This window comes from Phacochoerus africanus, chromosome 7 (genome assembly GCF_016906955.1).
Source record: "Phacochoerus africanus isolate WHEZ1 chromosome 7, ROS_Pafr_v1, whole genome shotgun sequence".
NCBI classification, from domain to species: Eukaryota; Metazoa; Chordata; class Mammalia; order Artiodactyla; family Suidae; genus Phacochoerus; species Phacochoerus africanus.
In genome coordinates, this window is record NC_062550.1 from 104,724,190 (window position 1) to 104,751,751 (window position 27,562).

The window sequence follows — 27,562 nt, forward strand, 5'->3', positions numbered from 1 at the left end:
CTCACCTTACCGTTACTGTTCTAGGCACTAAAGGTTAGAGGGAGGAATAAGACAGATAAACTCCTTGGCACAGGTCACCTCTTATTCAAGTTTTATTCGTTTACATACATTGTCCTAAAACTTAGGTTGCTATCATATTTACCCATATGTATTTTTCAGGAGTAGAGGAACTTTCCAATGGACCATGTAGTATGAAAACACAACCGTTTAAATAGCAAAGCTCCAATACCACCTTTCTTTTACATTATATTTTGGAGTCTCTGTGTAGACAAAGGCTTAGTATCGTATAACATAAACCATAGAAGAGATGTGGCATTTCTCCACCTAATCTGAACTCATGTAGCATCTCAACTGAAGCTAGTTTAATGATTGCATTGATCGGATGTATCAGGTAACTAAACCCAACTTACTATAAAATAAGTGAGATGGTCAGTTCAATTTGATGCAATATCATAATGTAGTAGGATACCAAAACTCACCAGTACAGCAGAATATATATTTAAATTTCACTGTCTCTTATTCTGTTGCCCAAACCTAAAAGTAGTAGTGGACACTATTTATCTTCTAATTTACATTTCTCAAAATAACCAAATAAGGATGTCATAATGTCGTTAAGGCCTAAAATTACAATCCAAGTAAAGATTAAGTGCTTCTATATTACCCTAAAATGTAGCCAAACTTGTGTAAGAATGACTGTAAACTTATCTCATCTCTTTTAATGAAAGAGGCAAAAGCTTAGTGGATCAAGGAAACAGAGTAGACAGCATTGTATCTTGTCTTTAGAAGATACCTGATATGTTAGACCACAAATTCCCAGGAGGAAACGAGAGAAGTGTGGATTAGATCAAACTCCTGTAATATTGACACCAAATTCAAGGCAATTATTCATGGTTCTGCATCAACTCTGAAGGTGTTGTCCAGGGGGAAGACCTAAGACTCATTCTCAAGTCAATACCTCTATAAATTTTACCACTAAATGGGAAAGAATACATATACAATTGGAAAAAAAAAAATCCAAATGATCCGGAGATTTCAAATGAAAAAACTCTCAGAAAAAAAAAAAATGAAATGGAGACAAATGGCACCAGGGTAAAGAAAATACATTAAAATAATTGTGGCCATTACCTAGCAAATTCAACTTCCGTTAGAAATGAATTTTGCAAAAAGCTATTGAACAATAAAAGTCATAGAAAATCCTGAAAAGACATAAAGTTGACAGTGTCTTCCTGATCTCCCTACAAAGATGTTACTACTATTTGCACAAAGTAGCAAGTTGAAATTACTGAGAACAAAAGTCTCCATAGGCTATTTGCAGGGCCGAGGATGGGGGGAGGATATAAACATGGATACATGGATCTCAATACCTTGTTTGCTTTTAAGAAATGATGCTAAGCTCCTAAGAGTTCCCGTCTTGGCACAGTGGCTAACGAATCTGACTAGGAACCATGAGGTTGCGGGTTCGGTCCCTGCCCTTGCTCAGCGGGTTAAGGATCCGGTGTTGTCATGAGCTGTGGTGTAGGTTGCAGACGCGGCTCGGATCCTGCGTTGCTGTGGCTCTGGTGTACGCCGGTGGCTATAGCTCCAATTCGACCCCTAGCCTGGGAACCTCCATATGCCGCGGGAGCGGCCCAAGAAGTGGCAAAAAGACAAACAAACAAAAAAGAAATGATGCTAAGCTCCTTAAAAGATATTTGGCATTAGTGACATAGAATGGGGATACTGAAGCAACAAAATTTACCAAGATTTTTTTAATCTCCATACAAATAATAAGAAAAGCCCATTGCCTACATCATATTCAGCAGATTGTCTCACTTTGGAATGAAGCAACTATAATATTTTTTAACACTGGAGATTCACAAATCATCTTTTTTTCCAAAACCATCTCTTCTTCATGCCTATGTATAAATCTGTTCAGAAATGTATTAAGGGATATGCAGAAACTTTACAGAATACATAGGGTAACTGCTTTAACAGCACTGTATTGATTTTCTTTGATACTCTAAGGAGGCTATGGACCCTATCAGCCTCGGTGTTAATGGGATCAGCCCACTATAATGTGATAGCTTTTACTTTCTATAAGAAATCACTATTTTTCTATGACAATCTAGAGATCAGCTAGAACCCCAGATGTTTCCAAATATCTTAATTTAAAATCCAGTCCTAGTTAATTTTTTAAAATAGACTATAGGCTAATTTTAAATGTGGAGAAGAAAAGAAACTGAATTACTTTCAATAGAATGCAAAGAACATTGTTGTATGTATGAGTTAAAAGAATAATCTAAAATTAAGATACCAATTTTAATTGAAATATATAGTCCTAATGAGTTATTAGTTGTTTTCATGTAGCTTAAAGGTTGCTTTACTGCAAAGGTTTAACTGGTGGTGTTAGAGTCTACAGTCACTGCATCTGCCCCAGTTTACCATTAAAACTCCTCCAACAGCTGAACTCCACAGAAAAGGCAGGCATGCCGAGGTAAGAACTATGCCATGCCTACCTAAGAGAAACCCATCTGTTGCCAATGGGTTCTCCTGAGAGCCACCTGGATGTGGTCTATGTTGTGAGAAGCTTAGGAGGCACTGGGTAAAACTCGGAATAAGCTGCTTTCTATACAGGGCAATAAGGTCATCTACTCAAAATAACTTCTTGTGAAAAATAACCCATATATTGAACAATGTACTTAAAATTCTATTTCTTATTTTGTCAATAAAAAAACACAGACATGGGAGTTCCTGTCATGGCTCTGTGGTAACAAACCTGACTAGTATCCATGAGGACACGGGTTCAATCCCAGGCCTTACTCAGTGGGTTAAGGATCTGGCATTGCTGTGAGCTGTGGTGTAGGTCACAGACGCGGCTCAGATCCTGCATTGCCACGGTTGTGGTGTAGGATAGCTGCTATAGCTCCAATTTGACCCCTAGCCTGGGAACTTCCATATGCCACGAGTGTGGTCCTAAAAAAACAAAAACAAAAACAATTTAAAAAAATAAATAAAAACAAAAAACACACACAAAAAAACACAGACATAAAGAATGGGAAATTAACATTAAATACTATCCAATATAAAACATCATTGTATGCTTCAATGTATTATCTATTTCCCTATTTTTGTCAAATGCTATAGGCTGAAACTGAAGACAATAAAACAATAAAACAGTAACCTTAGGAGTTCCCATCGTGGCGCAGTGGTTAACGAATCCGACTAGGAACCATGAGGTTGCGGGTTCGGTCCCTGCCCTTGCTCAGTGGGTTGACGATCCGGCGTTGCCGTGAGCTGTGGTGTAGGTCGCAGACGCGGCTCGGATCCCGCGTTGCTGTGGCTCTGGCGTAGGCCGGTTGCTACAGCTCCGATTCAACCCCTAGCCTGGGAACCTCCATATGCCGCAGGAGCGGCCCAAGAAATAGCAACAACAACAGCAAAAAAAGACAAAAGACCAAAAAAAAAAAAAAAAACCAGTAACCTTAAATTGTGGATTCCATTTAGGATCATCAAATCGGCTTGACTTGAAAGAAGATTGAATTTGTTTAACTGTATAACATGAAAATAGAAATTGCTCAACTGAGTGAGTTGAGAAAAGACCAAATTCAAGGGCTCTAGTTTGATGAGGGCCAGACTGCTCTGTTGTGTTTGACAGCCATCCATAAATTTGTCCAGATTTCCTAAAAATGCTTAACCGCACGTTTAGGTCGAGATGGGAGAAATTTAAGGTTTACTGGAGAAGAGGTATAATGCTAAGACTCTTCTGAAAGAAACACAATGGAAACATTTTCATATGGAAAAAATGAGAACGCTTTGCTTATGAGTGTCCATCTCCATTTTAATCTGTGTATGGAAACTATATACATACATTAGGATTTTCACTTGAAATCGACATAAAACATAATTTTTACATTCTTTCGATAGCAAACTATTATCAAGCGTTAAACTGTGCTTTGAAATGGGGAGAAGTACAAAATTCCCTAATAGCTGCTGCCCTCTCATGGTCAAATGCTTGAATGATTTATCCGACAAATCTTGCGTGTATGCACGTGTGAGCCTACACGTGTATATTTAGTTCACAAGCTACTGGGTGTTAGCTATCACGCAAACAAAATCTGAAAACTTTTTCCTGTGTAATGTGATTATAAAAATAATTACTGTCTTCTTCTCAATAATTACAGTCTCTAAATAGAAAATGCAAACACTTAGCAAGTTTGATGTGGGTCCGAAAACAGGTTATGAAATGGTATGGTCACATTTTTCAAAACGCTACAGGTTGCCTACAACTATGATGATTAATATAGAGAAGTAACCAGTTTCTTCAGGAGGAACTTTTTAAAATAATTTCACTGTCTCTTGGTAAATCTGTATCCCACACCTTCTAGGAATCCTCATTTGCTTAGAGTACCTTTCTGATGTCAACGTACTTCCTTATCGGATTCCCCTGAACATTCTTCTGTGAGAAACATCATCCACATTAGATAATGTGGACTACACTGTGTTAAAGGGACTGATTCAAGTCATCTTGAGATTTTTCCCGTATTCACTGTGAATCACGCAGGTTGATGCCACAGTCTTACCTGATCTTCGGTCCTCTGATTAGGAAGCATGCTCTGGGTTCAGTGTTCTGAGGCACGAGTGTTCAGAATGTCCCAGGTAGTAATTGGATAAGGAAATATCACAGGTTTGGCGAAGACAAACCAAATAGCTTCTAATATAATGTTTAACCGATGCAATAAAATTCCCATGAACACACTAAAGGAGGTGTCCTTACCATCCGGTGGAGTGAATACGGAAATATTGGACTTGGGTCCCATCCCTGCACTGGTTTCCGCCGCCACATACACATCATACATCGTAAATGGCGTTAGATTAGTGAATGCAAATTTAAGGTCTTTTGTGCTATTATCCAAAATCCGACCTGCAAAAAAAAAAAGATAATTGAGGATTATTTACTCGTCAAGTATGTAATTATTCTCACATTTAAGTACGGAGCAATTAAAGTGTTAACCTACACACAGTCGTTACTATGATTTTAAAGTGAATATATTTGAAATATTTGGCTTAGCACTGCATTGACATTAATTTAATTAAAATGAAAAAAAAAAAAAACCACAAAAGCCTTCCAGGGTTTAAAATTACTTCGATATACCCATAAAACCCTGCTGAATCACCGTTATTTGGACATATTTAAAAGGAAGACATTAGGTTTTACCAATACTAAAACAGTAACCGTGTTTTATACTCCAATTCAATTAATTAAAATACTAAGTTTTCTCAATTTCTTCTAGAAAAAAAAAAAGACATATTTTAAAAATTTCTCTAGTTTACCTTCTGAGCAAAATTTCTTCAATAGGCCGTCATTAAAATGCCTTAAAATCCTCAGCTTTATCTCTGAGTAGTTCCTTCCCCCTTACTGCTCTGAATTCTGGTTCTCCCCTGGGAACAGTGCTTCTGCTTCCCTCAGCCTCCCCGAGCGACTGGCTATTCAGGTGTGGTGTGTGTGCTCCTTGCTCCTCATCGCCCTGTCCTAGACGATTCTAGCTCCCTCCTTGGAAAAGCCCACGCCTTCAGCTCTCCTGCCATCAGCGAGGTCCACTCACTCTCATGACTGCAGCGATCTGCAGACCCCACGATCACGCGCCCCATTCTGGATGGCTTAGCCCCCGCTTTAATGTCATGCTCTTCCCTGCCACCGCCGTGATCTGTGGTTTTCACAGCCCCAGAGTCATCCTCAGACACCACCGTTACAACAACTGCACGTCCTCCACTCTCTCAATTTCACGCCGCTGTGTCTGCCCACGCTCCCTATCTCCTGCCAACTCACTCTAGAAGTCAGCAACAACTCCAGTTCTTTTTCTTTTATTTTACTGCCATGTAGTTGATCTACAATGTTGTGTTAATTGCTGCTGTACACCTAAGAGATTCAGATTCTTTCTCACGTCCCTTTCCGACGTGGTTTAACACAGTATACTGAAGGGCGGTCCCTGCGCTACGCAGGAGGACCTTGTTGCTTATCCAACCTTGAAATAATAGTTTGCAACTGCTAACCCCAAATGCCAAAGCCTCCTCTTCCTAACCTCCCACCCCCTCAGCAACCACCAGTCTGAAGAACCGACAATTCTTTAATTCTACCAGGACCTCCAATCCTTTGATCTTGCCACCTATTTTATTGTGCTTGGTTCCTCACCACTTGATGTCCAGTCTCTATCCAGCCTCAATGACCTTGCCAATAACAGTCACTGCCAATCACTGCCTTACACATGCCCACTCTTGTTGGAGGGAACCAGAGAAAAACACAAATCCACTGCAGCTGATAGAACGTCATTCATTATCAGCCTTTACGTGAGTCTTAAATGGGCCCAGGATGCTACTCCGCTTCAGTAGTAGAGTCACTCTGTGCTTCTAGATGAATATTCACACTTTCTCTTCCCAGTTGACAGTCCTGCTTCTCATTACATTGGAAAAGTTTATCATTCAGAAAAGATGTGCCACATACTCCTACCAACACAATGACCTATTTATAGCATCTGCTTCTGTAAAATCTGCCTTACAACCTGTTGCAATGGACAAACCATCTGGCTTTTTATCTCAAACCAATCCCTGCATTTGAGCAAACAATCTCATTTTCTGCCTACAGAGAGACATCTTTCCAATAATTCTTGCCTTTCTTCTATCATTGATTTTTCCTTATTTTCTTTATTCCCATCAGCAAACAAACATGTTTTGTTTCATATGAAAAGAAAACCTGTTAACTCTGCTTACCCCACCACCACCACACCCCACTTCTATCACTGCTTCACTATTTTTTTTATTTCTTTTTACAGCCACATCTATGGCATTTGGAAGCTCCTGGGCTAGGGGTGGAATCGGAGATGCAGCTGCTGGCCTACACCACAGCCACAGCAACACCAAATCCAAGCCGTGTTTCCAACCTATGCTACAGCTTGCAGCAATGCTGGATCCTTAACCACTCAGTGAGGTCAGGGATCAAAGCTGCACCTCCACAGAGACAAGAATGAGCCCTTCACTCACTGAGCCACAGGGAATTCCCACCGCTGCTTCACACTGCAGCAAAACTCAAGAGTTGCCTATTACCCACTGTTTCAACGTTCTTCTCCCGTTATCTCTTCAATCTACTCCAAGCAGGCATTTACCCCACAGACTCCAGAGTGGGGAAGGGAAAAAAGGGCTACTGTATTTTTAGGTCTGTAAATAATTCAGAATTTTAGAAGGACAAGATACTCAGGGATCAGAAATAAATGTTATCTATATGATTCATGACAGTTTCATAGAAGTTTCAAAATGAGTAATTGGATCTTTGTCTATTTTTCCATTCTTTGAAATAAATAACATGTGACTTTATGTTATTTCATTACCATTTGAAATAAACGTCTTTCGTAGAACCATAGAATCTCAGATTATGAAAGAATTTTAGAGGTTACTTAATTAACTCCCACTAATATAGTTTTTGAACCCCTCAAAATATCTAGCAGGTAGATGTCCAGCTCTTGCTTGTTTCTAAGAGATGGTGAACTCACTCCATGGTAAAGTCGCCCAGATTATGTTTAGAGAGTTTCAATGATCAGAAATGGTTTCTTTGTCCTAAGCAGAAATATGACTTAACATAACTAAGCCTATTGTTCTTTGCATATTTGCAGTCAGAGTAGGTCCACATCCTTCTACCCAAATATTTGAAGACTTTACACGTCCCCTGATACTTCCCTTCTTAAGGGGCTGTCTCTTGCTCTTTCAGCTCCTTCTCATGAAATATGGAACGTAGACAATGTTTTACTGTTCCCAAACTTACGGTTTTAAACGAAAAGTTGAAAGAGGCTCAATTTCCTTGTTACTTTTCTATTTGCTTCAATTATAGGGTCTCTTTTAAAAAAACGGTTCAATATTTTTTTTAAAGTTTGATAATAGTAACTTATTTTATATAATCCTTGCTCCAAAGGTAAACACAGAACTGCCTAAAACTTACCTGAGGGTCCGTATAATTCAACTCTGTAACTAAATTTTCCTGTTACTGTACTTGGTGGGTCCCATGACATTGAAAAGGACTTCCCTGTGATGTTGCCAGTTAGACAGTTTTGTGGTGGGCCTTCAGGCACTAAAATGGTTATAGAAAAAAATGCACAAATAATAGACATATGTTCAGAAGTTAAAAGCACCAAATTAAAAATACAAAATAAAACACAAAATCAGAGAAGAAAAAAAAATCACACAGCAAAGGGCTTTTTTCCCCAACTTTAAAAAAAGCAAGAATAGGCTACAATGGAAGAATGTGAGTAAGTGGTGGATCATTAGGGAAACCCATTTGCACAGTTACTATTTCTACTTAATTCTGTATCTGATTGCACAGGGTACTTCATTTCTACATAGTTCATTGCACAGTTACACTGTCCTGGAGCATTTATACGTATGACACTCAACAAGCCCTGGTATCCGGCTTGATAAACGCCACCCCTCGGGTGCACCAGGAAGAAGAGTCAAAGAAACACCTCAGTCTTCAGAATCTATTGGCAGCGATGTTACTTTTTCTATCAACATATGTACTTGAGCCTCAGAGGAACTTCATAACCTAAACTCTACCATAACATTAGTAACATATAAAAATAATCATGATGTTTTAAAAGTCTATTTTTCACAGATGTTTCTGTATTTAAAAAAAAAAAAAACCTTATTGAAATGAAACATTCCTAATATTTTTTAGAACAAAGTTTTTTTCTGCCAAATTTCACGCTGGGTGACCCTCATGAAATTCTTTCTTCCCTTCTTTTTTCATATAAGAAGTAAGGCGTGTGGAAGCGGAAATGGTCTGATTCAAAGACTTTTACTTAATTCAAAGAAACACTTCAAACAACATGCAGTGAAATGAAAGGGCCTAACACAATATTTCAATCAGAAAACAAAACTATGCTTTAGTAAAATTACTCTACCAGTAATAATTTCCAGTAACTTTAAATATTACAACTGAATTTCTGATACTATATACTTAGTATGGTATTATGTAGTATGGTGAGGGATACGTGTGTATATATGTGTATAAATTTACATGGATGCTGACGTAATATCATAATTAAGTATATGAGTACCATACCTAGAAACGCGTCCTCTTAGTAACAGTAGGAGTAATAATATCTAATCATACTCACTTAGTACCAACACCATCTCCTTACAGTAGATGCTATTACTGGCTCCATGTTTCACATAAGGAAACTTCAGTACAGGACGGATACAGGAAGCTATTTCTAACAACTGTTATTAGCTGATACTGAAACGGTAACTCCATGATGTTTCTGCAACTACAGGTGTTATCTCCACATCTAGTCCTAGTCAAATCAGTGAGAGGAGTCATCTAGAGATGGCTATAGACGTTGTAGAAGGGCACAGAGGAATAAGAAAAATTTCTGAGGTCACAAAATGATAAAAGCTGATCTTAGGATCGTGGTTATTAGCTCAAGAGTCTCCTCTTTCAAACAGCCTTACTCCTTTTAGATGCTTATGTCAGTATCATAAAATTATAAGCATTAAAATTGAAGATGCTCCAGATATGAAAGCTATTAACTGTCACTAGGGAGAAAAAAAAAGTTATTGAAAGGGTTTTTTTGGGTTTTTTTTTTTTTGGTCTTTTTAGGGCCGCACCCGTGGCATATGGAGGTTCCCAGGATAGGGGTCCAATCACAGCAACACGGGATCTGAGCCGCGTCTGCAACCTACACCACAGGTCATGGCAACACCGGATCCTTAACCCACTGAGCGAGGCCCAGGGATCAAACCTGCAATGTCTTGGTTACTAGGCGGGTTTGTTAACCACTGAGCCATGACGGGAACTCTGAAAGGGGGGAAGGTTTTAACTAAGAGATCTATACCGAAAAAAGGAAAGATTATTCTATGCATAATTTAACTTTTTTTTTCTGCAAAAAAAAAAAAAGGAAACCATACCTGATTCTGGTGTTCTGACAATTGTACTGTCAATATAACCTGCTTCAGTTGTAACAGCTGAAACTTCAAAAAGATACGTCGTATAAGGTCTCAAATGTGTCACTACAAAGCTGATAGGCTCTTTCCACACAGAGCTCATCTTACTCCTCGCCAACATGCTGGAAGAATGAGTAGTACGTGGTGGAGTTGTAACTCTATCAAGCATTGGAGCAGGGCTGGTTGTACTCCATAAAAAAGATTCATTATTCTCCTAGTGAATAAAATAAACACCACTGGAAAAATAATGCGACATCACTTGGTGCAAATGGTAGGTATAATTCATATTTTTCTTTATATTATAAATATCAATCTTAATTTATGTCTGTATGTGTATGACTGGGTAAGAATTTAGCAGATAGGTTACCCATCACAGCTATGGACAAATCTGTAAGATCTTAATTATACCCACTTATTGTCTGTAGTTATACCTTTAATACCATCGTCCACAGTTGCAGAAAAGACAATTTAAAGCATTCTTTCCACCTTTAGCTTTTTTATGAGTAGGATTTCATGCAGCTTTGAATAAAGGTAAAACTACAGCAAAATTATTAGTAAGAGTGTTTAAAATTCACATAAAAGTCCAAGGTCCAAAGAGATGAAATAGTTTCCCTTCTTATTGTCATTATCATTTTTTGCCTTGTAGGTTTTCAAAAGATACTAGAATGTGTGGTGTGTGTGTATGTAAATGTATTTGTGTGTATAAGAAATCTATCCAAATTTTAAACATATTTCGAGACTTCTATAATTTAAAGCATTTAAAGAAATTTCGTGTGTTTCTTCATCAATAATATCACAAACACCACCAAAACTAATTTTTAAAAGGCATTATTACAGTACTTCCAAGGATTGCCCCATCAACCACCAAAGAACACGTAACAAAAACAATCTATTCTACAAACTTAACCTTAACTATTTCCCTGCCCTCCTCTCCTGTCACAGGGGAGTTTTATCTTTTTTCTGGTGGTGTCCTACACTTTCCTACTTCAGGGCTTATCATATATCCTTCACTCTCATGTAATCTCCACCTCTCCTTACTGTAAGGCCTATCACTAAATGCTATGCCTTTCATGAAATCTTGCCAGAGCTCCCTAAGTGAATTTTTTGTTTTTGTTTTTGTTTTTTTTTCAGGGCTGTACCCATGGCATGTGGAAGTTCCCAGGCCAGGGGTTGAATCAGAGCTGTAGCCTCTGGCCTATGTCACAGCCACAGTCCCACCAGATCCAAGCCATGTCTGTGACCTACACCACAGCTCATAGCAACACCAGATCCTTAACCCACTGAGCGAGGCCAGGAATTGAACCTGCATCCTCACGGATATTGGTCGGGTTCATTACTGATGAGCCACAATGGGAGCTCCATAAGCAATTTTTGATACCTCACTTTCAAATTCTCAAACCCTTCTCTTACTCTACCTTGAATATAGCTCACTGTAAATAACACGATACTATAACTTAATACTTACATAATCAAGCAACTAATAATCACTTTAGTATAATATATGGTATCCAGATGCTGGAAACTTCATGATTTAAGTTGAAGAAAGTTTTGAGACCTACAAAGTGTTTGTGATACTTACATTGCACGCTGGTAATTTCCCAGTCAAAATGTCCTCTACTCTGATTGAAACATCCTTCACGACTATCCCGCTTCTGGCGTGTTTGACACTAATCTTGAAGCTGGTAATTTTGCCATTTGGTTGCCGAGGTAAGTACCAAATCAGGTTTACTGCTGAATCATTAAAAGCCTCGACCGTGAGATTCACCACTTTTCCAGGAGCTGGGGAAGTTAGAGGGATTGAAAGAGAGGGAAAATGTTGTTAGGAAACTTAGAATGGCATTTATATAATTTGGGGACATTAAATTTCCCATGTTACATGAAATTAAACATATATTAATACACAGGATAGAATCTATGTGGGTAATGCTTTTTGAAATATATTTAATTGACTTTTGCCCAAAATAAAGCACTGGAAATTGGGCCATAGAGTTGTGTTTAAGAGCTAAACAAGCTTCATTTCAGGTTTATTTGGCCAATACATCCATCCACAAGCTATTTCAAATAAGTGTGAAAAAATATTCAACCAATAATTGTTTGTAGTTATAAAAATTTGAATAATATCTTAATTCTTGAAATATTTTGAAATTATATAAATTCCTTAGATAAGAGAAAGTGGCAAATTCAAATATTTACCCAACATTTGCACCAAAATTCACATTTCCGGAATCTATCTAAAGAGCTAATGTAAAGTAGAGTCTACCCACTTGGTTGTATTTGTTATATTTTGACTTTTATACACCCTCGAAATCAACTTTCATCAGAATTCATAATATTTTCATATATGTTATTACTTATTAATAATCTGCATCATAATAATCACTGTGCTATTTTAGTTGGTGGAGTCAAACATGAGACCAGAATAAAGAAAAATGATGCCTATTAATTCAAGGTAAATTATGCAAAACTGATAAAGTAGAGTAAATAACCAAGGTCCTTTAGAATATTGAACAACCATGACAAGCCACTATTGAAAGAAAGAAAAACAAAATGATGTTTGGAGTAAAATAATATAAATGACAGTAGAAGTGCCTGGTATAAAGAAAGCAAATAACTGGAGTTTAGCTGTGCATTGTAAAGAAGAATGATAAAATATGATTTATAAATAAAAGCTGTATAAATTATATAAGAAAGCTCTCCTAAGAAGGAGAGCTGTATGTGAATGACATGAGTTAAATGGTAGAAATTTAAAAACTTGAGGACAGCTGAATTTTAATGAAAAAAAATAATTTGAAAGGATGATCAATCATTAATAATGGGTGAAATAGTGGACAGAAATCTTTTTCTTCAAGGGAAACTTATCAATAGAACTAAGGCTTAAGAAGAATGACAATGTGATAACTCTCTGACAACTAAATATTTAATACTAAAGTTTCTTTGGGGTGGATATAAGGCAATAAAGCAAAAGGAAAAAGTTTGGCAACTATATGATGCTATGGAATTATAAGAGTAAGAACTTTTATCATTACTCTTAATCATTCTTATTTCTTAGTTGTCTAAAGATTCAAATTTTATAAGAATGCCTGAAATATATATATATCATTAACAAACTGCATACAAGCTAGCACATTTCCAAATGGGCTTTAACAACAGTCATTTAGGAATCGCTCAGGTGTAGAGAAATTTGAATTTATAAGGTAACTAAAACTTTATTAAATTCCAAAGGATGATTTCAAAATATTTTTAAAGTAGACCAAATACATTAGATAGAAACTAAATCTGTTAAACAGCATTTAATGAAAAAGAGGTTATTTTTATTAACCTTACATTATTTTTGCCTCAATAAAATGACTGTCTTTTCCTTTTGTGACTTTATGGTGTAAAAAGACTAATTTGGCTCTTTTCTGTAGTTGGCACATCTTCCCCTATTTTAAATATTCTAGTTTTTAATTCTGGACTTTCATGTACCAAAATTCCATCATCTCTTGATTTTTACAGAGGGAAATTATTCATCTTGATCCAAGTAAAGATTTGATACTGGAGTTCCCGTCGTGGCGCGGTGGTTAACGAATCCACCATGAGGTTGAGGGTTCAATCCCTGGCCTTGCTCAGTGGGCTAAGGATCCGGTGTTGTCATGAGCTGTGGTGTAGGTTGCAGACGCGGCTCAGATCCCACGTTGCTGTGGCTGTGGTGTAGGCCGGTGTCTACAGCTCCGATTAGAACCCTAGCCTGGGAACCTCCACATGCCGTGGGACCGGCCCAAGAAATGGCAAAAAAAAAAAAAATTGATACTAAAGTACCAAAAAATTCTGTTTATAAAGTCACTTAATCTTTCAGATAAGTTTTCCACACACACTGAAGCCATATCTAGACAAGTGATTTACATAAATATATAAGTATGTGAAAGTAACTACAACGTTTCACAGCATATACTGTACAAAACATACATTTTTTGAGTTTGAAAAAAAAACCTTTTCTAAATAAAACAGAAACTTCTAAAACAATTTTCCTACAGTTCCAAGGATCCATCAAGTTAGAAGGGAAGGTACACGAGATATTTCTAACATTTTAAAGCTAAAATAAATTCTACATTTGCCTAAAATACTGCTGTGTAGGAAGTTAAAAAGTTGAGTTTTTATGCATGTGGATGTAATGTCAGTTCAGTCCAGTATCGTGGGTTAACTTTATATTTTTCCCAGGAATATTTTTATTCATGGAGAAAGAAATTACTTCTACTTTAATAATAATAATAAATGCAGTTTATTTATTTATGGGTTAACTTTATATTTTTCCCAGGAATATTTTTATTCATGGAGAAAGAAATTACTTCTACTTTAATAATAATAATAAATGCAGTTTATTTATCCCACAGAAATCTTCCTTAAGTGTGGGTTCTATCTATCATAAAAAGTGAAAAAAGATTACGTGGGCAAAAAAATTTGAGATAACTGAGCTAACTAAGTTTAGATTACATTTTTACCTCTTTACATTTTTTGTAAGATAAGGCAAGGGGGATTATGTGATTTTGCAATTTGCCCAAGAAAACACAGCACGTCAGAAACAGAGTGAATCTCCTGTTCCAGGATTATTTTCATGCCATCCTAGAGCTTCTCTAATTTGTTCCAATCATAATTTGCCAAGAGAGCAAATAATTCTAGAAATTATGTCAGTTAGCAGAGTATAAAATATTTAAAGTTCAAAATACTGTCAAGTTGAAATCATAATCTGCATGTACCAGGCTTTATCAGAAACTGTATCAAGATGAGAGTTTTAAAAAACACTAAACTATTTGCTTAGTCACTCTAAAATTATTCCAGTGATGTCTCCTAAAACTAAAAACATAAGTAAACTTTTCTTTTATATTCTAGGGAATACGTAATTTTAAAATAAAATTTTTTAGGTGTGCTAATAATCAGAAGGTCAGTAGGTTCCATATTAACAAGAAAAAGACCTCATGGATCATTAATTTCTAATTTTCAATAAACTCTAGAATTTTCTCTGATTACTTGTTATGGCACAGAGCATGCATTCATATAATGCATGTGAACGGCTGGTAGATGGAGCCCTAGGTGGGGTCTCAAATAAGAACTGGTCCGTAAAGCTTATCACATGTTTTTTTAATACCGACAATTGCATAATCCTCTCTAGATATACAGGGCTCGTTGGCAACGGACCACTGGAGGATTTTTATCTTTAAATATAAGAACATTAGTAGTCACGCAAGATTATAAATATTGTTTTTAGAGCACTTCTCACCAATCTAATATATTACTTGGTAACTCACTTATTTATCTTATCCCACTAGAATATAAGCTCCACAAAAAATATTTGCTATTGGAGATGCTGTTATTTATCCATTTTTCTGTTTATAAACAAATAGCCAAATTAATAAATAATATAACCTCCATTCCATAACAACTTATTTTCATCACAAAGCTATGTTCTACGAGACTAATAGATACAAGAAAAAGTAAGAAAGTAAATGTGTTATATGTCAGGCTGGCCCAAATGAGAAAAACAAATTTGTTGGAAATAAAGATGGACAGAAGAAAATAGGAGCTCTTTTAGAAGGTATACTCAAGAAAGGTAAAGTGTGGGAGTTCCCGCAGTGGCTCAGTAGAAAAAAAAAAAAAAAAAAAAAGGAATAGTACCCATGAGGATCTGGGTTCAATCCCTGCCCTGCTCAGTGGGTTAAGGAGCCAGCATTGCCATGAGCTGTGGTGTAGGTCGCAGATGCGGCTTGGATCTGATGCTGTGGAGACCCCTAGCTCAGGAACATGCACACGCTGTACCTGCAGCCCTAAAAAAGCAAAAAGTATTAAAAAACAAAAAATAAAAAAAAGTGCGATTTGGATCAAGTGGTGATAGAATTCTACGGATATTTGATGCAAGAGTCTACCGGGCAGAGGGAATAGCAAAGAAAAAGACCTTAGGCTGGAAAAGCAGTGTTCTCAGAGAGCCGGAGGGAGGGAGAAGGGCAGGAGGTGAAGTCAGAGGGGAGAAAGGGCTTTGGGGCGCTGTGCGTCACGGGAAGGACTTAGGATTTTACTCTGAATGTCACAGGAGCCAGGTTAGGAAGACAGAAGTAGCATGGCCTAGCTTTTGTTTTGAAAGATGACCTGGCTCTTGTGGAGAGAGTACACTATAGGCAGGTAAGCTGAAAACAGGAAAACCAGTAAGGAGCCTTTTAACTGTTCAGGCAGGACAGGGTCATGGATTGGAGAGAGTGATTAAAAATAGGGGTGCGATTCAGAATGTATGTTGATGTAATGCTGGCAGGATTTGATGACAGACGAAATGCCGTAAGAGAGGGTGTTCCCTCTCAGCCACTGGGAGAAGAGAGGTAGCTTAGGTTGGCTTGGTAATGACTGCAAGTTATGGAAACATAGGATAACCATTAAAATCCATATTTTCAAAAGTCTAATGTCATAAAGATGCTTATGATTTGATGCTAAGAGTAAAAGGCAGGATATAAACTTGCATGAATGGCACAAGCCTACTTTCTCAAATATATAGTCACAAAGACATATAGTCATAGGAGAAAAAACAGATCAGATATAAATGTACCAAAATGGTAACAGGGTTTTTTACCTAACAGGACCATAGGTACTTTCATTCTGGGTTTGTGTTTTGTCTTTTTTTTTTCTTCCCCCCTCCTGAGCATATGGAGTACCCCAGGCCGACCTATGCCACAGCTGCAGCAATGCTGCATCCTTAACCCACTGCACTGGGCTGGGATCAAACCCATGTCCCTGCTGCTTCAAAGACACCATAAATTCCTTTGCACCACAATGGGAACTCTATTTTTTTTTTAAGTTTTATAACACTTAGTGTTTTTATAATCAGAAAAATACATATGTTTTAATGCATAAGTTTACTATCCAAGAAAACTCTAAAGTAATAGAATGGCCATGCTGTTGAAAATGTTATGCATTTGGTGCCAGATTTTTGTTTATATCCCTGTTTATGTTAAATGACAAAACCTCCTGAGTTAATTTAGAACAAGTGATTTCAGAAAATTACCGCTTTCTGCAGTTTGGAAGAGAAATGGGTCACTAAACACTCCAATGCCAGCACTGTTTTCAGCAGCCACCTAGAATAGATCAAAAGAATTATGCCGAAGCTTTATATTCTATAAACAGAGCCACAAATAACAAAACTTTGATTTGTCCGTAAGATAAATGGCAAAGGTATTTTCCCCTCTGATTCCTCCATCCTGCCAAAGTGGAAGGCAAATGGAGGCTACTCCCTATTTCCACCGCCCTCAAAGGTATGTTTGCAAGATGGTTTGAATCAACAAACTTCTTGGATTTCCAATGGAGAAATTCATCATCAAGGTTAATGTCTATTAGTAGTAATAACAATTTCGGCTGCAATTTATTAAGCAACGTGTGTGTACCTAGAAATTGACTAGGGATTTTGCACATCTCATTTTATACATACAATCAAAAGATGAGGTATTACTGTCAACACTTTACTTATCAGAAAACCAGCTGAGAGAGGTCAATTAACTCCCCCGAAATCACGCAGGAATAAGTGACACAGCCGGAATTCAGTAGAATTTGTGTTTACTACTTTTTTAATTTTTTTTATTACATTTATTTCTAAAGCGTTCACTTCTAAAGTTCAACTTCTTTCTATTATTTTCACTCTATAAGACACTATGATTATTTCTGCAAGGAACGTGGTGTCTTACTTTAGAGTTTACAATCTAATTAGGCAAATGAGTTCAAAATAAAAATGTTAAACATTGGGGGAAAAAAATCGAACTCCATACCCATGGATCTAAGCAGAACTGGGTTGGCTAAGTCACCTTTCTACCCGTAATAGCTTCTCATATCACAGTGAATGTAATCTTTTTTATTATCCTGAAAAGCATTTAACGTATAAATTAATCTTCATGTGTGCTTGCTGATAGAAAATACCTGCACTGTACGATTTAGAGACGTCAGGAAAAGGGTGCCCACCCTCTAACCCGTGTTTCTGCAGAAAAATAGCTATCAAATATTTGGTTTTGACCACTGCATCAGTAAAAGTTTGCTTTTTTCCTTTACTGTTTGGGGGGGTCCTCACTCGTGGCATATGCTCTCCTCTTCTTATTGTGTTATTTGATTGTGCCAAGAGGCATACTTGCAATGATATCTTTAAAAAAACAGGCAAGTATCTATCTCATCATTTCTTTCCACTTAGATGGCCATCTCAATTATGTGTCATCACATATTTATGCAGCCTTTATAGATCATATATTTACAGAACTATTTTCTCTACAGTCAAAACGCTAAGAACATATTGATAGTAAATTGAAAATAGGGAGAAATAAGAAGATACTTGCCGTCTTCACAAACCCCTGGAAATAGCATGCATACCTCCTAATTATAAACATCTCCATATGGCCTAACTAATCTAGGACCGCTCTTTATGTTAGTGTTACTTAGTATTTAAATAAGATGTTCTTAGATTTAGTGTACTTAACATTGCAAGGGCATAAAATTCTTTATAAACATAAAAGATGTAATAAGCAGTCAGGAATAGTTGTTGAATGGAAGCGAATCAAATTCATTGTTCTTTGAGAAACTGGTGCTTTAGAAATTTTTGAACCAATATCCAGTATTTCAATAACAGACACAGAAATATAAGATGATTAAAAGAAAAATAGCAAAGCTAACTTTAAATTTGATGAAAAAGTAGAATACACACATGTATAAGGCCTAAATTATTAGATTTAAATTTTATTTTTTAGAAGTATTTAATGTTTTTTAAATAAATAAATTATGTAAATATGCATAACAATGAAAAGAGATTAATATGTGTTCAGGTTTTAAAAGCCCACACGGGCAATGAGGCCAAATGACCATTATTCAGTCACTTGTAGCATTTAGTTGCAAAGGCTCGACCTGGTAAGAAAAAGCTCCTTCACTTTTAAAATGAAAGAATTATTTTGGAAGTTCCTTAGTGGTGCAGCATGTTAAGGATCTGGCCTTGTCACCGCAGCTGAGGAGCTTCCTCATGCTGTGGGCACAGCCAAATAGAAGAAGAGAAATATTTTAATACTAATTGTTTACAAAATAATTACCTTGATTTCATATGTTGTTCCAGGATTAAGATTAGTAAGAAGAACTTCCAGACTGTCTGGCTTTGTTCTAACTTGTGTATATGCTGCTTGCATCCATGGACAAACTTCCTTATATTTCACAATGTAGGATATAATTCTCCCGTTTGGATTTGGCGGTGTATTCCAAGACAGAAGAATCCCAGCAGATCCGACTCTTTCCCCTGCTAGGAAGACTGGAGGCCCTGGTTCTATTTTTTTTAAAAATTCATGTTGTTAAAAGGTCAAACAACAATAATATTTTTACAATCATATGTAAGAAAAGTATTTATAAATTGTAGACTTCTGACGTTCCCAAAGACTAGTGGTCTCATAAGTATGAGTTTATCCTCTCTAGAAATCTGCTACCAAGAGATTAAAAAAATAAAAAAATAAAAAAAAAGGGTTAATGATTTGGGGAATACCAAAAACATTCCTTCATAAGAATGTAAAAAAAGGAATGCTACTAACTACATGCCAAATATATTTCTAATGCCAAATCAACTTTAAGAAACTTGCTTGATACAAGGCTTAACCACAAAAACTAAGAAAACAAGAACTGGGCTTACAAATTAAATAATTCTTCCGGAGCAAGTATAGTGAGTTTATTCCATGCTTTGTATTCTTTAAATATTACCATTAACAGTCTATCTGATCCATTCATAAACAAGTATAGAAAAATTATCTTTGCTCCTTGAAAGTAAAGGAAGATAAAGAACCAGGAGAACGCAGGCTCTAAGCAGATCACTTTCTTAAGTTTCCATTTTGCTTGAATTACTGAATTGTTTTCATGCATACAATGCATATACTGCCAATGTAGTTCTACCCAAGAGATTTGTAATGGTTCCAAATACATTGTTTTAAAAGGTCATGGAAAACACACACTTACTTGTCACATTTGTTGTCACTGTTCTACTAACGGGGGAGCTGTATGTTGTAGCAGAAATGGAAGAGATGGCTACGTTGTACCTGGTACCAGGAACAGCACTGGAAACGTCAATCTAGAACACCAAGAAGAGATAATTACGTTAAAATGCTGAAATGCAAGGAAGCTGAAGTAAGAAATCTATCGCAATGAAAAAGCAGCACTTCACAACTTAACTCTGCACTATTTAAGATATCACAATATGTCCCCTATTACTGTAAAATATAAATTTTTATAGCACATAGCTATTTATCAAATAACAACAATAAAAACTTACAAAACATACTGCATTATCAAAGACTAAATCAGCATTTCTATCTATCCTAGTTCATCACCACAAAAAACAACTCTTTAAGAGTCTTTAGAAATCTACAGTCCATTGGTTTTTAAGTGTGTGTATAAAATACCTGTGTCTCTGAAGTTCCAATAAAAAGTAAAAGAAAAATGATAAGAAAATCCATCATTATTACATTTTTCAGGCAGTAGAATCACATTGATGGCTCTAGAGAGAAATGCTGCCTGCATTAATGATTAAAAGACAGATCCTCCTGGCAAGTACACAATTAATGAGCCTGGATTACTCAATAGCTCTGCCCTTTCTTTGTTAAACTATTCATGAACCCTTGGATGGCTGGCTGTAGGTTCAGGGTAGGCTTAAAAAAAAGAGACAGAGACGTTGCCAAGGTAACAGCCCAGTCCACCACTCATCAGTTCAGCATCAGTGTTTATGTCTTCACCTTATGCTTTTCAAAAGTTGCAAAGGAGTAAGTTTTCATGGTGGATGAGTTTCATAAAGAACTTTCCTCTTTGGACCAAATATAAATACAAGTAGGCTTGGCAAGTACGATAATGAAAACTATACCTGATACTCTCCACCTCCAAGAAGTGTGATAGTAACAAAGCCACTGTCAGGAACAAGATCCACATGAAACCCATCCACATGGCCAGAGGGAAGGCTCCAGTGCAGAGAAAAGGAAGGTGCAGAAATACTTAAGGCTTTACGTTTCTTGCGTTTTTCTGGTTCTGATATTGAAAAAGAGAGGTTTAAAATAGTTATTCTCTTAAACCATCAAAAAATACACCTACAAATCAGTTGCCTAAGGGCCAGGTTTCAAAACAACCACATTGTCAGAAAGCCTCAGAGCCTTTAAAGTATCTCAAGCCCTGCGTAGGTATAAGGCATGTATATCTTTAAGTATCTAGTTTTTAAGTTTAATTATCAAAAATAATATAACATTTCACGAATCTGTTTCTGAGGATATTCCTTACCGACTAAAATCTGTTGGTTGACCAGATTATTTTTTAAAGTGAATCATTTTAAAGACAAGTTAAGTACAAATTATTTAGACAATTTGAATTGAATCATTTTAAAGACAAGCAAAGTACAAATTATTTAGACAATTACCTGGATATTTATCAAACAGAAGACACTTAGGAAAAAAAAAAAGCAAAATCTGCCAAAATTGTTAAAGGTTAAGTATTTCTGATGAATATTTAGTTAGATGTTCTTTTAAAAGTTTTCATATTGGAAATGGAAAAAAAAAAGGTTTTTAAACAAGCAGAAATTGTGCTAGCCATTTCAACCATATTTTTCTCCTTTGCTACACTGTTTCCAAAATTTTGTGTATGCTACCTGTTCCTACTTGAAGGGAGTTTTCTACATAAAGTTCTTTGGATTGGTCAGGTTTGCACTGTTATCTTTAGTGCAGATTCCGACAAACAATATAGGGGGAGGATGAGAGATTATGCAGCTAAGCAAGTGAAAAACATCCTGCTACAGACCCAATCTAATGCTATTTCCAAAAGAAAGGAGTCTGGAATTAGTCATTCAACTCCATTTAACATTTTAAAAACCTCCTACCAGGGATGATTTGAAAATGGAACAGAATACGCATTTCCAAACAACACTGGTAAGGCACACTGCATAAAATAGATAGCTTAACAGGTTAATTTCTTAGTTTATTTGGTTGAGGGTGGGGTTGATGTACTTTTAAAATGGTTTTTCTTTGGTTGCTTGAAGGTTATAATTTAACTGTCTTCCTAGTGCCCAAAGCTAACCTTGATCAGTTAATTTCCACCATGACATCCTCAAGTGCACAAAGATTCTCTTTGGAACACCCCCAAGTTGTCCATGTAGTGAGCTGTGCAATTTCATAACAATTCTTTATAAATACTGTAGACCTAAGGTGAAAGATCAGAGAAATACCCAGTCTGTGATGGACAGAATTTCTTTACTGGCCACAACCACTGGCATTTTTCCTGGATGATTCTGCACACCAAACTGTGTCGTACGTATCCTCAAACTTGGGAGCAAAAAGCTTGATTCTCTTTACAGCTCACATTAAAATGGACAAAAGTTTAACATAACAGAAGTCAACCACTACTCACGCTTCCTGATTTATGTGAAGGCTAATATTATTTCTTCAAGAGTCCTAGAAAGTAACCAACGTTCATGAAGCATCCAAGAGCTTCATGACAAAACAAGAGCTTGGACATTGGAAGAAAAATGAAGATAGAAGTGAAAAGCTGCTTACTGAGATGGTGGTGAGATAGGATGTAGTTTCCTGGACTGTGGTTTAAAGTTACACCCTGAAGAACTCTTGGCCAAGGATGAAGTATGTCTCACCAAGAGGAGGAAGGACATATTTGTCTGGAAATTTGCCAATCTGATAAAAAGGGAAGGCCTGGAAGCTTCAGGACAGTTTAGCAATGACTTTTCAAAGCAAAGTAGATAGAAGCCCTGGAAAGAGACAGACTTTGACGTGACTACGGAAGACCAGCCTGGTTGTGTGATAATTTAAGACAGAACAGTCTGATGACCAAGTGGGCAACAAAAAAGATTTAAAATTTTTTTTTCCCCTAATTGCAATGGGAAACATTGAAAAAATTTAAGCAGAAAAGCAATCTGATTTTTTTTTAATTACTCTGGACTATAGTAGATGAATTGGAGAGAGGCAAAAATGGCAGTGTGAGGCCAATTAGTGGAATACAGTGGGAGTCTGAGCAGAGAGAAGGGAGGCTTGACCTCAGGAAAAGGTCGTTGAGATGAAGTAATGCTTCAGTCATTGGAAAGAGTGTAGCTTCCTGGTGTGAACCAGGAGATTCAATTAACTGAAATAGGTCCCATAGTAAGTACATGATTTGTAGTTCATGGAATTTAATCTCGGAAAAGGTAGGAAAATATGAAGCAAAATATTATTGTCGGTCTAATTGTTACCAACCAATAAAAATCAGATTGTGAGGTGGATTTGGAGTTCTAAAAGAAAAAATACCACACTGTGTTCAGTTTTATTAGGTCTATAGCCAAAGGAGCTTTTGCTTAATAACTAGGCTTAGTTATTTTTCTCAAACAGAATTTTCCAGAAGTTAATCCTTAGCACCCTACATGCCTAGAATTTAGTGTATGTCCTGCTAGCAAATCACTTTGCCAAATAATGCTTTTTTTAAGCTAAACAGCTTCTTTCACTGCAGAATCACTCGGAACCTTAAATAGGCTAAAATATGTGTCCCGTGGTTCTCTGCACCATTCAATAAAAATGTAATGTGAGCCACTTTAAAACAAAAAGAAACACATAAAATCAACTTTGGTAATATTTAACACAATATATCAAAAACATTTCACATATAATGTAAAATTATTGATGAGACAGTCACTCCCTTTTCACACGAAGTCTGAAATTCCACGTGTCTTTCATGCTTTGAGCACGTTGGAACTTGGACCAGGCCCGTTTCAGGCCTCAAGAGTCATGTATCACTAACCACTACACACAGGACAGTGCAGATCTAAAGCATCTCCCAACTTTCCCCTTGGCATTTCAGTCAATTTACCACAACCGCATTTTGAGAAGCTGAGAAAACAAACAAAAGTAGGATCCTGTGTTTGGTGTCTACATAGGAAAGCAGCTCAAAACAGTTAAAGGTACCTCACAGACAAAGTTCTGATACAAACTATGGATTAAACCTTAGAGACAGAGTAAGAAGAGATTCAATATTGAAGAGCAAGCTTTTTGGGGAGCTCCTCCATCAGTTTTAATTCTGAAGAGAGTGTGTACAAAATGAGACCACAATGCTACAGACCTCAGCACACACACACAAGAGTTGCACAAATGCATCGGAATAGTACTCAGGAAACAGATGCCTCCAATGGACAGATATGTCCCATCATCGTCATTATCAACTTTATTTATACGCCTACGTACCAACACTGCACAGGATAAGCTTTCAGTATCGCCTTAAATCCTTTCATGTCATAGGTTGGGCATAATACACGCTCTGACTGAGAAGATGAAAGACAGACACAAGCATAAGAAGTAACTCATGTCAAGTTTACGACACACTCGGCACTTGCAGAGCATCTTCACTCATTGTGTGATGTCGCAGCTGTGACAAATCACAAGCAGCTATTACGATTACTGCCGTTTAAAAATGAGAAAACTGAAGAACAAAGAATTTAAGTAAGTTCATCAAGGACTCAAAGCTAATAGGTAAATGGCCGAGGCAGGATTTAGATCCAGGAGCAACAGCAGCAGACGGCTGGGTCCATTCAGCATGGTGTCTTACCCCTCTGATCTTCACAAAGTGGATTATGAATAACAGCAGATCAAAAAAATCCTAAATGGGAGTTCCCGTCGCGGTGCAGCGGAAACAAATCTGACTAGGAACCATGAGGTTGCGGGGTCAATCCCTGGCCCTGCTCAGTGGGTTAAGGATCTGGCGTTACCATGACCTGGGTTGTAGACCGCAGATGCGGCTCGGATCCCGCCTTGCTGTGGCTGAGGTGTCGGCTGGCGGCTACAGCTCTGATTAGACACCTGGCCTGGGAACCTCCATATGCCATGGGTACAGCCCTAGCAAAGCAAAAGAAAAATCCTAAATGTATTAACATTCTAGAGAGGATTCAAGCATTAAATAGAATTATTTATAATTTTCCTTTCAAGTCTAAGATTATTAGTTGAAGTGACCTCCAATTTAAATTTAAAGGACTCCATCCAAATACGTCCTATGTCAAAGCAACATATATTAATCAAGTTCCTATAGCTCCCTCATACTTTGGAAATGGGTGAGGTACACATTATAAATAAAATAAACATCGTGTAATAAGTCAGCATCACTTTGGATGCCACAAATGTCTAAAAAGTATCAGTTTTGTCAGGGGTACTGGTCACAGGACCTAGAACTGGACAACTGGATTCAAATCCTAGCTTTGCCACATAAATTAAGAATTTAGGCAAAATTCTTATCCTTTCTGTACCTCTTTAGTCTCATCAATCTGAGGATAATTTCCTACTCCACACATTGTTGTGGAAATAAAGTAAGTTAATATATGTAAAGTGCTGAGAGTGGTTTGAACAAAGCAAGAGCTTAGGAAATGTGGGCTGTGATTCGTAGCTATTGCTATTTCTGCTATCTTTCTCTGTAAACCCTGGCCATCTCTTAGTAAAACCTCGACATTACTTCTTCTGCTTTTCTCAAGCTTTAGCTCCCTCCTCCGAGCCCCTCTGCTCAGCATTGCTACATTATCATCACTCTCTCCTTTATAAAGAAATACGGCAGTAACACCTCTTTCTCTCCAGAGATCTCCATTAGAAAACCTAGACTACCCTCATTTCCCATTTCCGCTCATTAGCTCCCCCCCCACCTCACTGCTCTCCATTATCTGCCTATCATCTCTCGAAACTGTCACTCAGCCACATGGTCCCAGCAGAACATGATGTTCCTGCTGTTTCACAAAGTGCTCTCTCCTTTAACCAAAATGACCACCAATGTTCGATATTGTCCATGAAACTTTCCTGGTAGTGCCATTACATTACCTTGCTCACTTTTTCTCTGACCGAATGCTAAGTGAGCAAATCCTGCCACTCAGAGTAGCCACACTATCTCCTTGACCTGTGCATAAGTGAAACATTTTATCTATTTACCATATTTGTTCAGCCTTTGCTCAATGGTCTCTTTGAGCTTTCTGTCCAACCACATAGATCATTGCTTCCCATAGACCTGTTGCCAATTTCTGGCAATTTCTGGACTTACGGGGATTTCTAGAAAATAATTTTGAATGTCACAATTAAGAGAACACCTATTGGTATCTAGTGGGCAGAGGTCAGGGACGGTGATAAACATCCGAAAATGTACAGGACTGATCTCCACAAAAGAGAATCACCCAGCCCAAAATGTCAATAGTGCTGAGGTTAAGAAGTCTTACCATAGATTAAAGCTTCTACAGTGGGTCCGGTTTTAATATTTTTGATTGTATAGTTTACTTATTGCAAAATTCTGAAGAAAAAGACATTCAATACATCATTTAACACATGCTTTTCAAAGAAAAGATGTATTTTTGTTATATAAAATTGAAGTGTAATAAGGTGTTTAAGAGCAGTAAGGAATCTCAGAGATCATCTACGCCAAGTTTAACTAAGTAACTTGCCCAATGGTACACTAGCAAGGGTCAAATCCAGGAGTAAAGTTGGTGCATGAATTTTAAACTCTGCTTGCTTTACATTATCACTAGCATATTGCATTTAGGAGAGTAACAGGATAAAAGATACAGAGATTAATGACCCCCCTCCATTATGTCCATATTCTAAACCCTGGAATTTGTGAATATGCTGCATTACATGACAAAAGGGAATTTATAGCTGGAATTAAGACTATGAACCTTAAAACCGAAAGAGCAACCTCGATTATCCAAGTGGGCTCAGTTTAATTGCAAGACCCTTAAAAATGGAAGATAGAAGAGTATAATGAAGAGTGATGGAGAAAAAAGGAAGGAGAGAGCTGAAGCATGAGTGCAAGTCAATTCTCCTCCGTTGTCTTTGAAGACAGAGGAAGAGGATCACAAGCCAAGGGATGAGACATCTTCTAAAGCTGGTATCAGCTCTCAGCTGACAGCCAGCAAGGAAATTGTTACCACAGTCCTCCAACCACAAGGAACAGAACTCTGCAAATGACCTGAAAGATCAAAGAAATGGATTTTCCCCTGGAGAATACAAAAGGGAACACAGCCCTCTCAATACCTTGATGTTAGCCCAATGAGAACTATCTCAGAGTTATGACCTATAGATCACTGACAATAAATCTGCACTGCTTTGAGGCACAAAGCTTGTGGCAGTTTGTTGCAGCACTAATAAGAAACTAATGCAGTGGGACAACCAGACTGAGTTATCATCGCATATCTGCTTTGGGTTGTCTGTCAAATCTATAGCCTTAAAAAAAAATCACTAAGAGTAACCTCTTATTAATGCAACCTTGTCGTCCCCTGAATGATTTTAGAAATCAATAGGTATAACAGCTTCATTTGGATATAAAAATGATGGCTCAAAGTACTTACACTAGGATTTTGTTCTCTCCTCATATAAAAACAACAAAATCTTGCACTGTTGAACTGTTTACAGTTCCACAAATACGCTGCATTCATTTACACCTCCTTGATTTTGCACAAACTGCTCCCTCTCTCTGTGAATCCTCGTTGCCACATACCCTACGTGTCCTCTAGTCTGATTAGAAAACTCCCTATCCTTTGGCAGACACTTACAGCCCAGAGAGACAGCGCTATTCATTTTATGAAGGTAATCATTCCCTTGTTATTGTTCCA

The 27,562-nt window shown here is 37.2% G+C and overlaps 1 protein-coding gene across 1 annotated transcript in view; it reads right to left on the reverse strand.

Annotated features, from left to right (window-relative positions):
- Positions 1 to 21,869, reverse strand: part of PTPRQ (protein tyrosine phosphatase receptor type Q) — a 213,112-nt gene extending 191,243 nt beyond the window's left edge. Inside the window, exons 1-9 of the mRNA XM_047785804.1 lie at positions 21,836 to 21,869; positions 20,837 to 20,997; positions 19,939 to 20,050; positions 19,035 to 19,261; positions 16,985 to 17,054; positions 11,543 to 11,742; positions 9,928 to 10,177; positions 7,964 to 8,092; positions 4,754 to 4,900 (exon numbers count right to left, since the gene is read on the reverse strand). Of these exons, the coding sequence (XP_047641760.1) occupies positions 4,754 to 4,900; positions 7,964 to 8,092; positions 9,928 to 10,177; positions 11,543 to 11,742; positions 16,985 to 17,054; positions 19,035 to 19,261; positions 19,939 to 20,050; positions 20,837 to 20,997; positions 21,836 to 21,869 (1,330 nt within the window). The remainder of the gene's footprint in view (positions 1 to 4,753; positions 4,901 to 7,963; positions 8,093 to 9,927; positions 10,178 to 11,542; positions 11,743 to 16,984; positions 17,055 to 19,034; positions 19,262 to 19,938; positions 20,051 to 20,836; positions 20,998 to 21,835) is intronic.
- Positions 21,870 to 27,562: the final 5,693 nt, after the last annotated feature.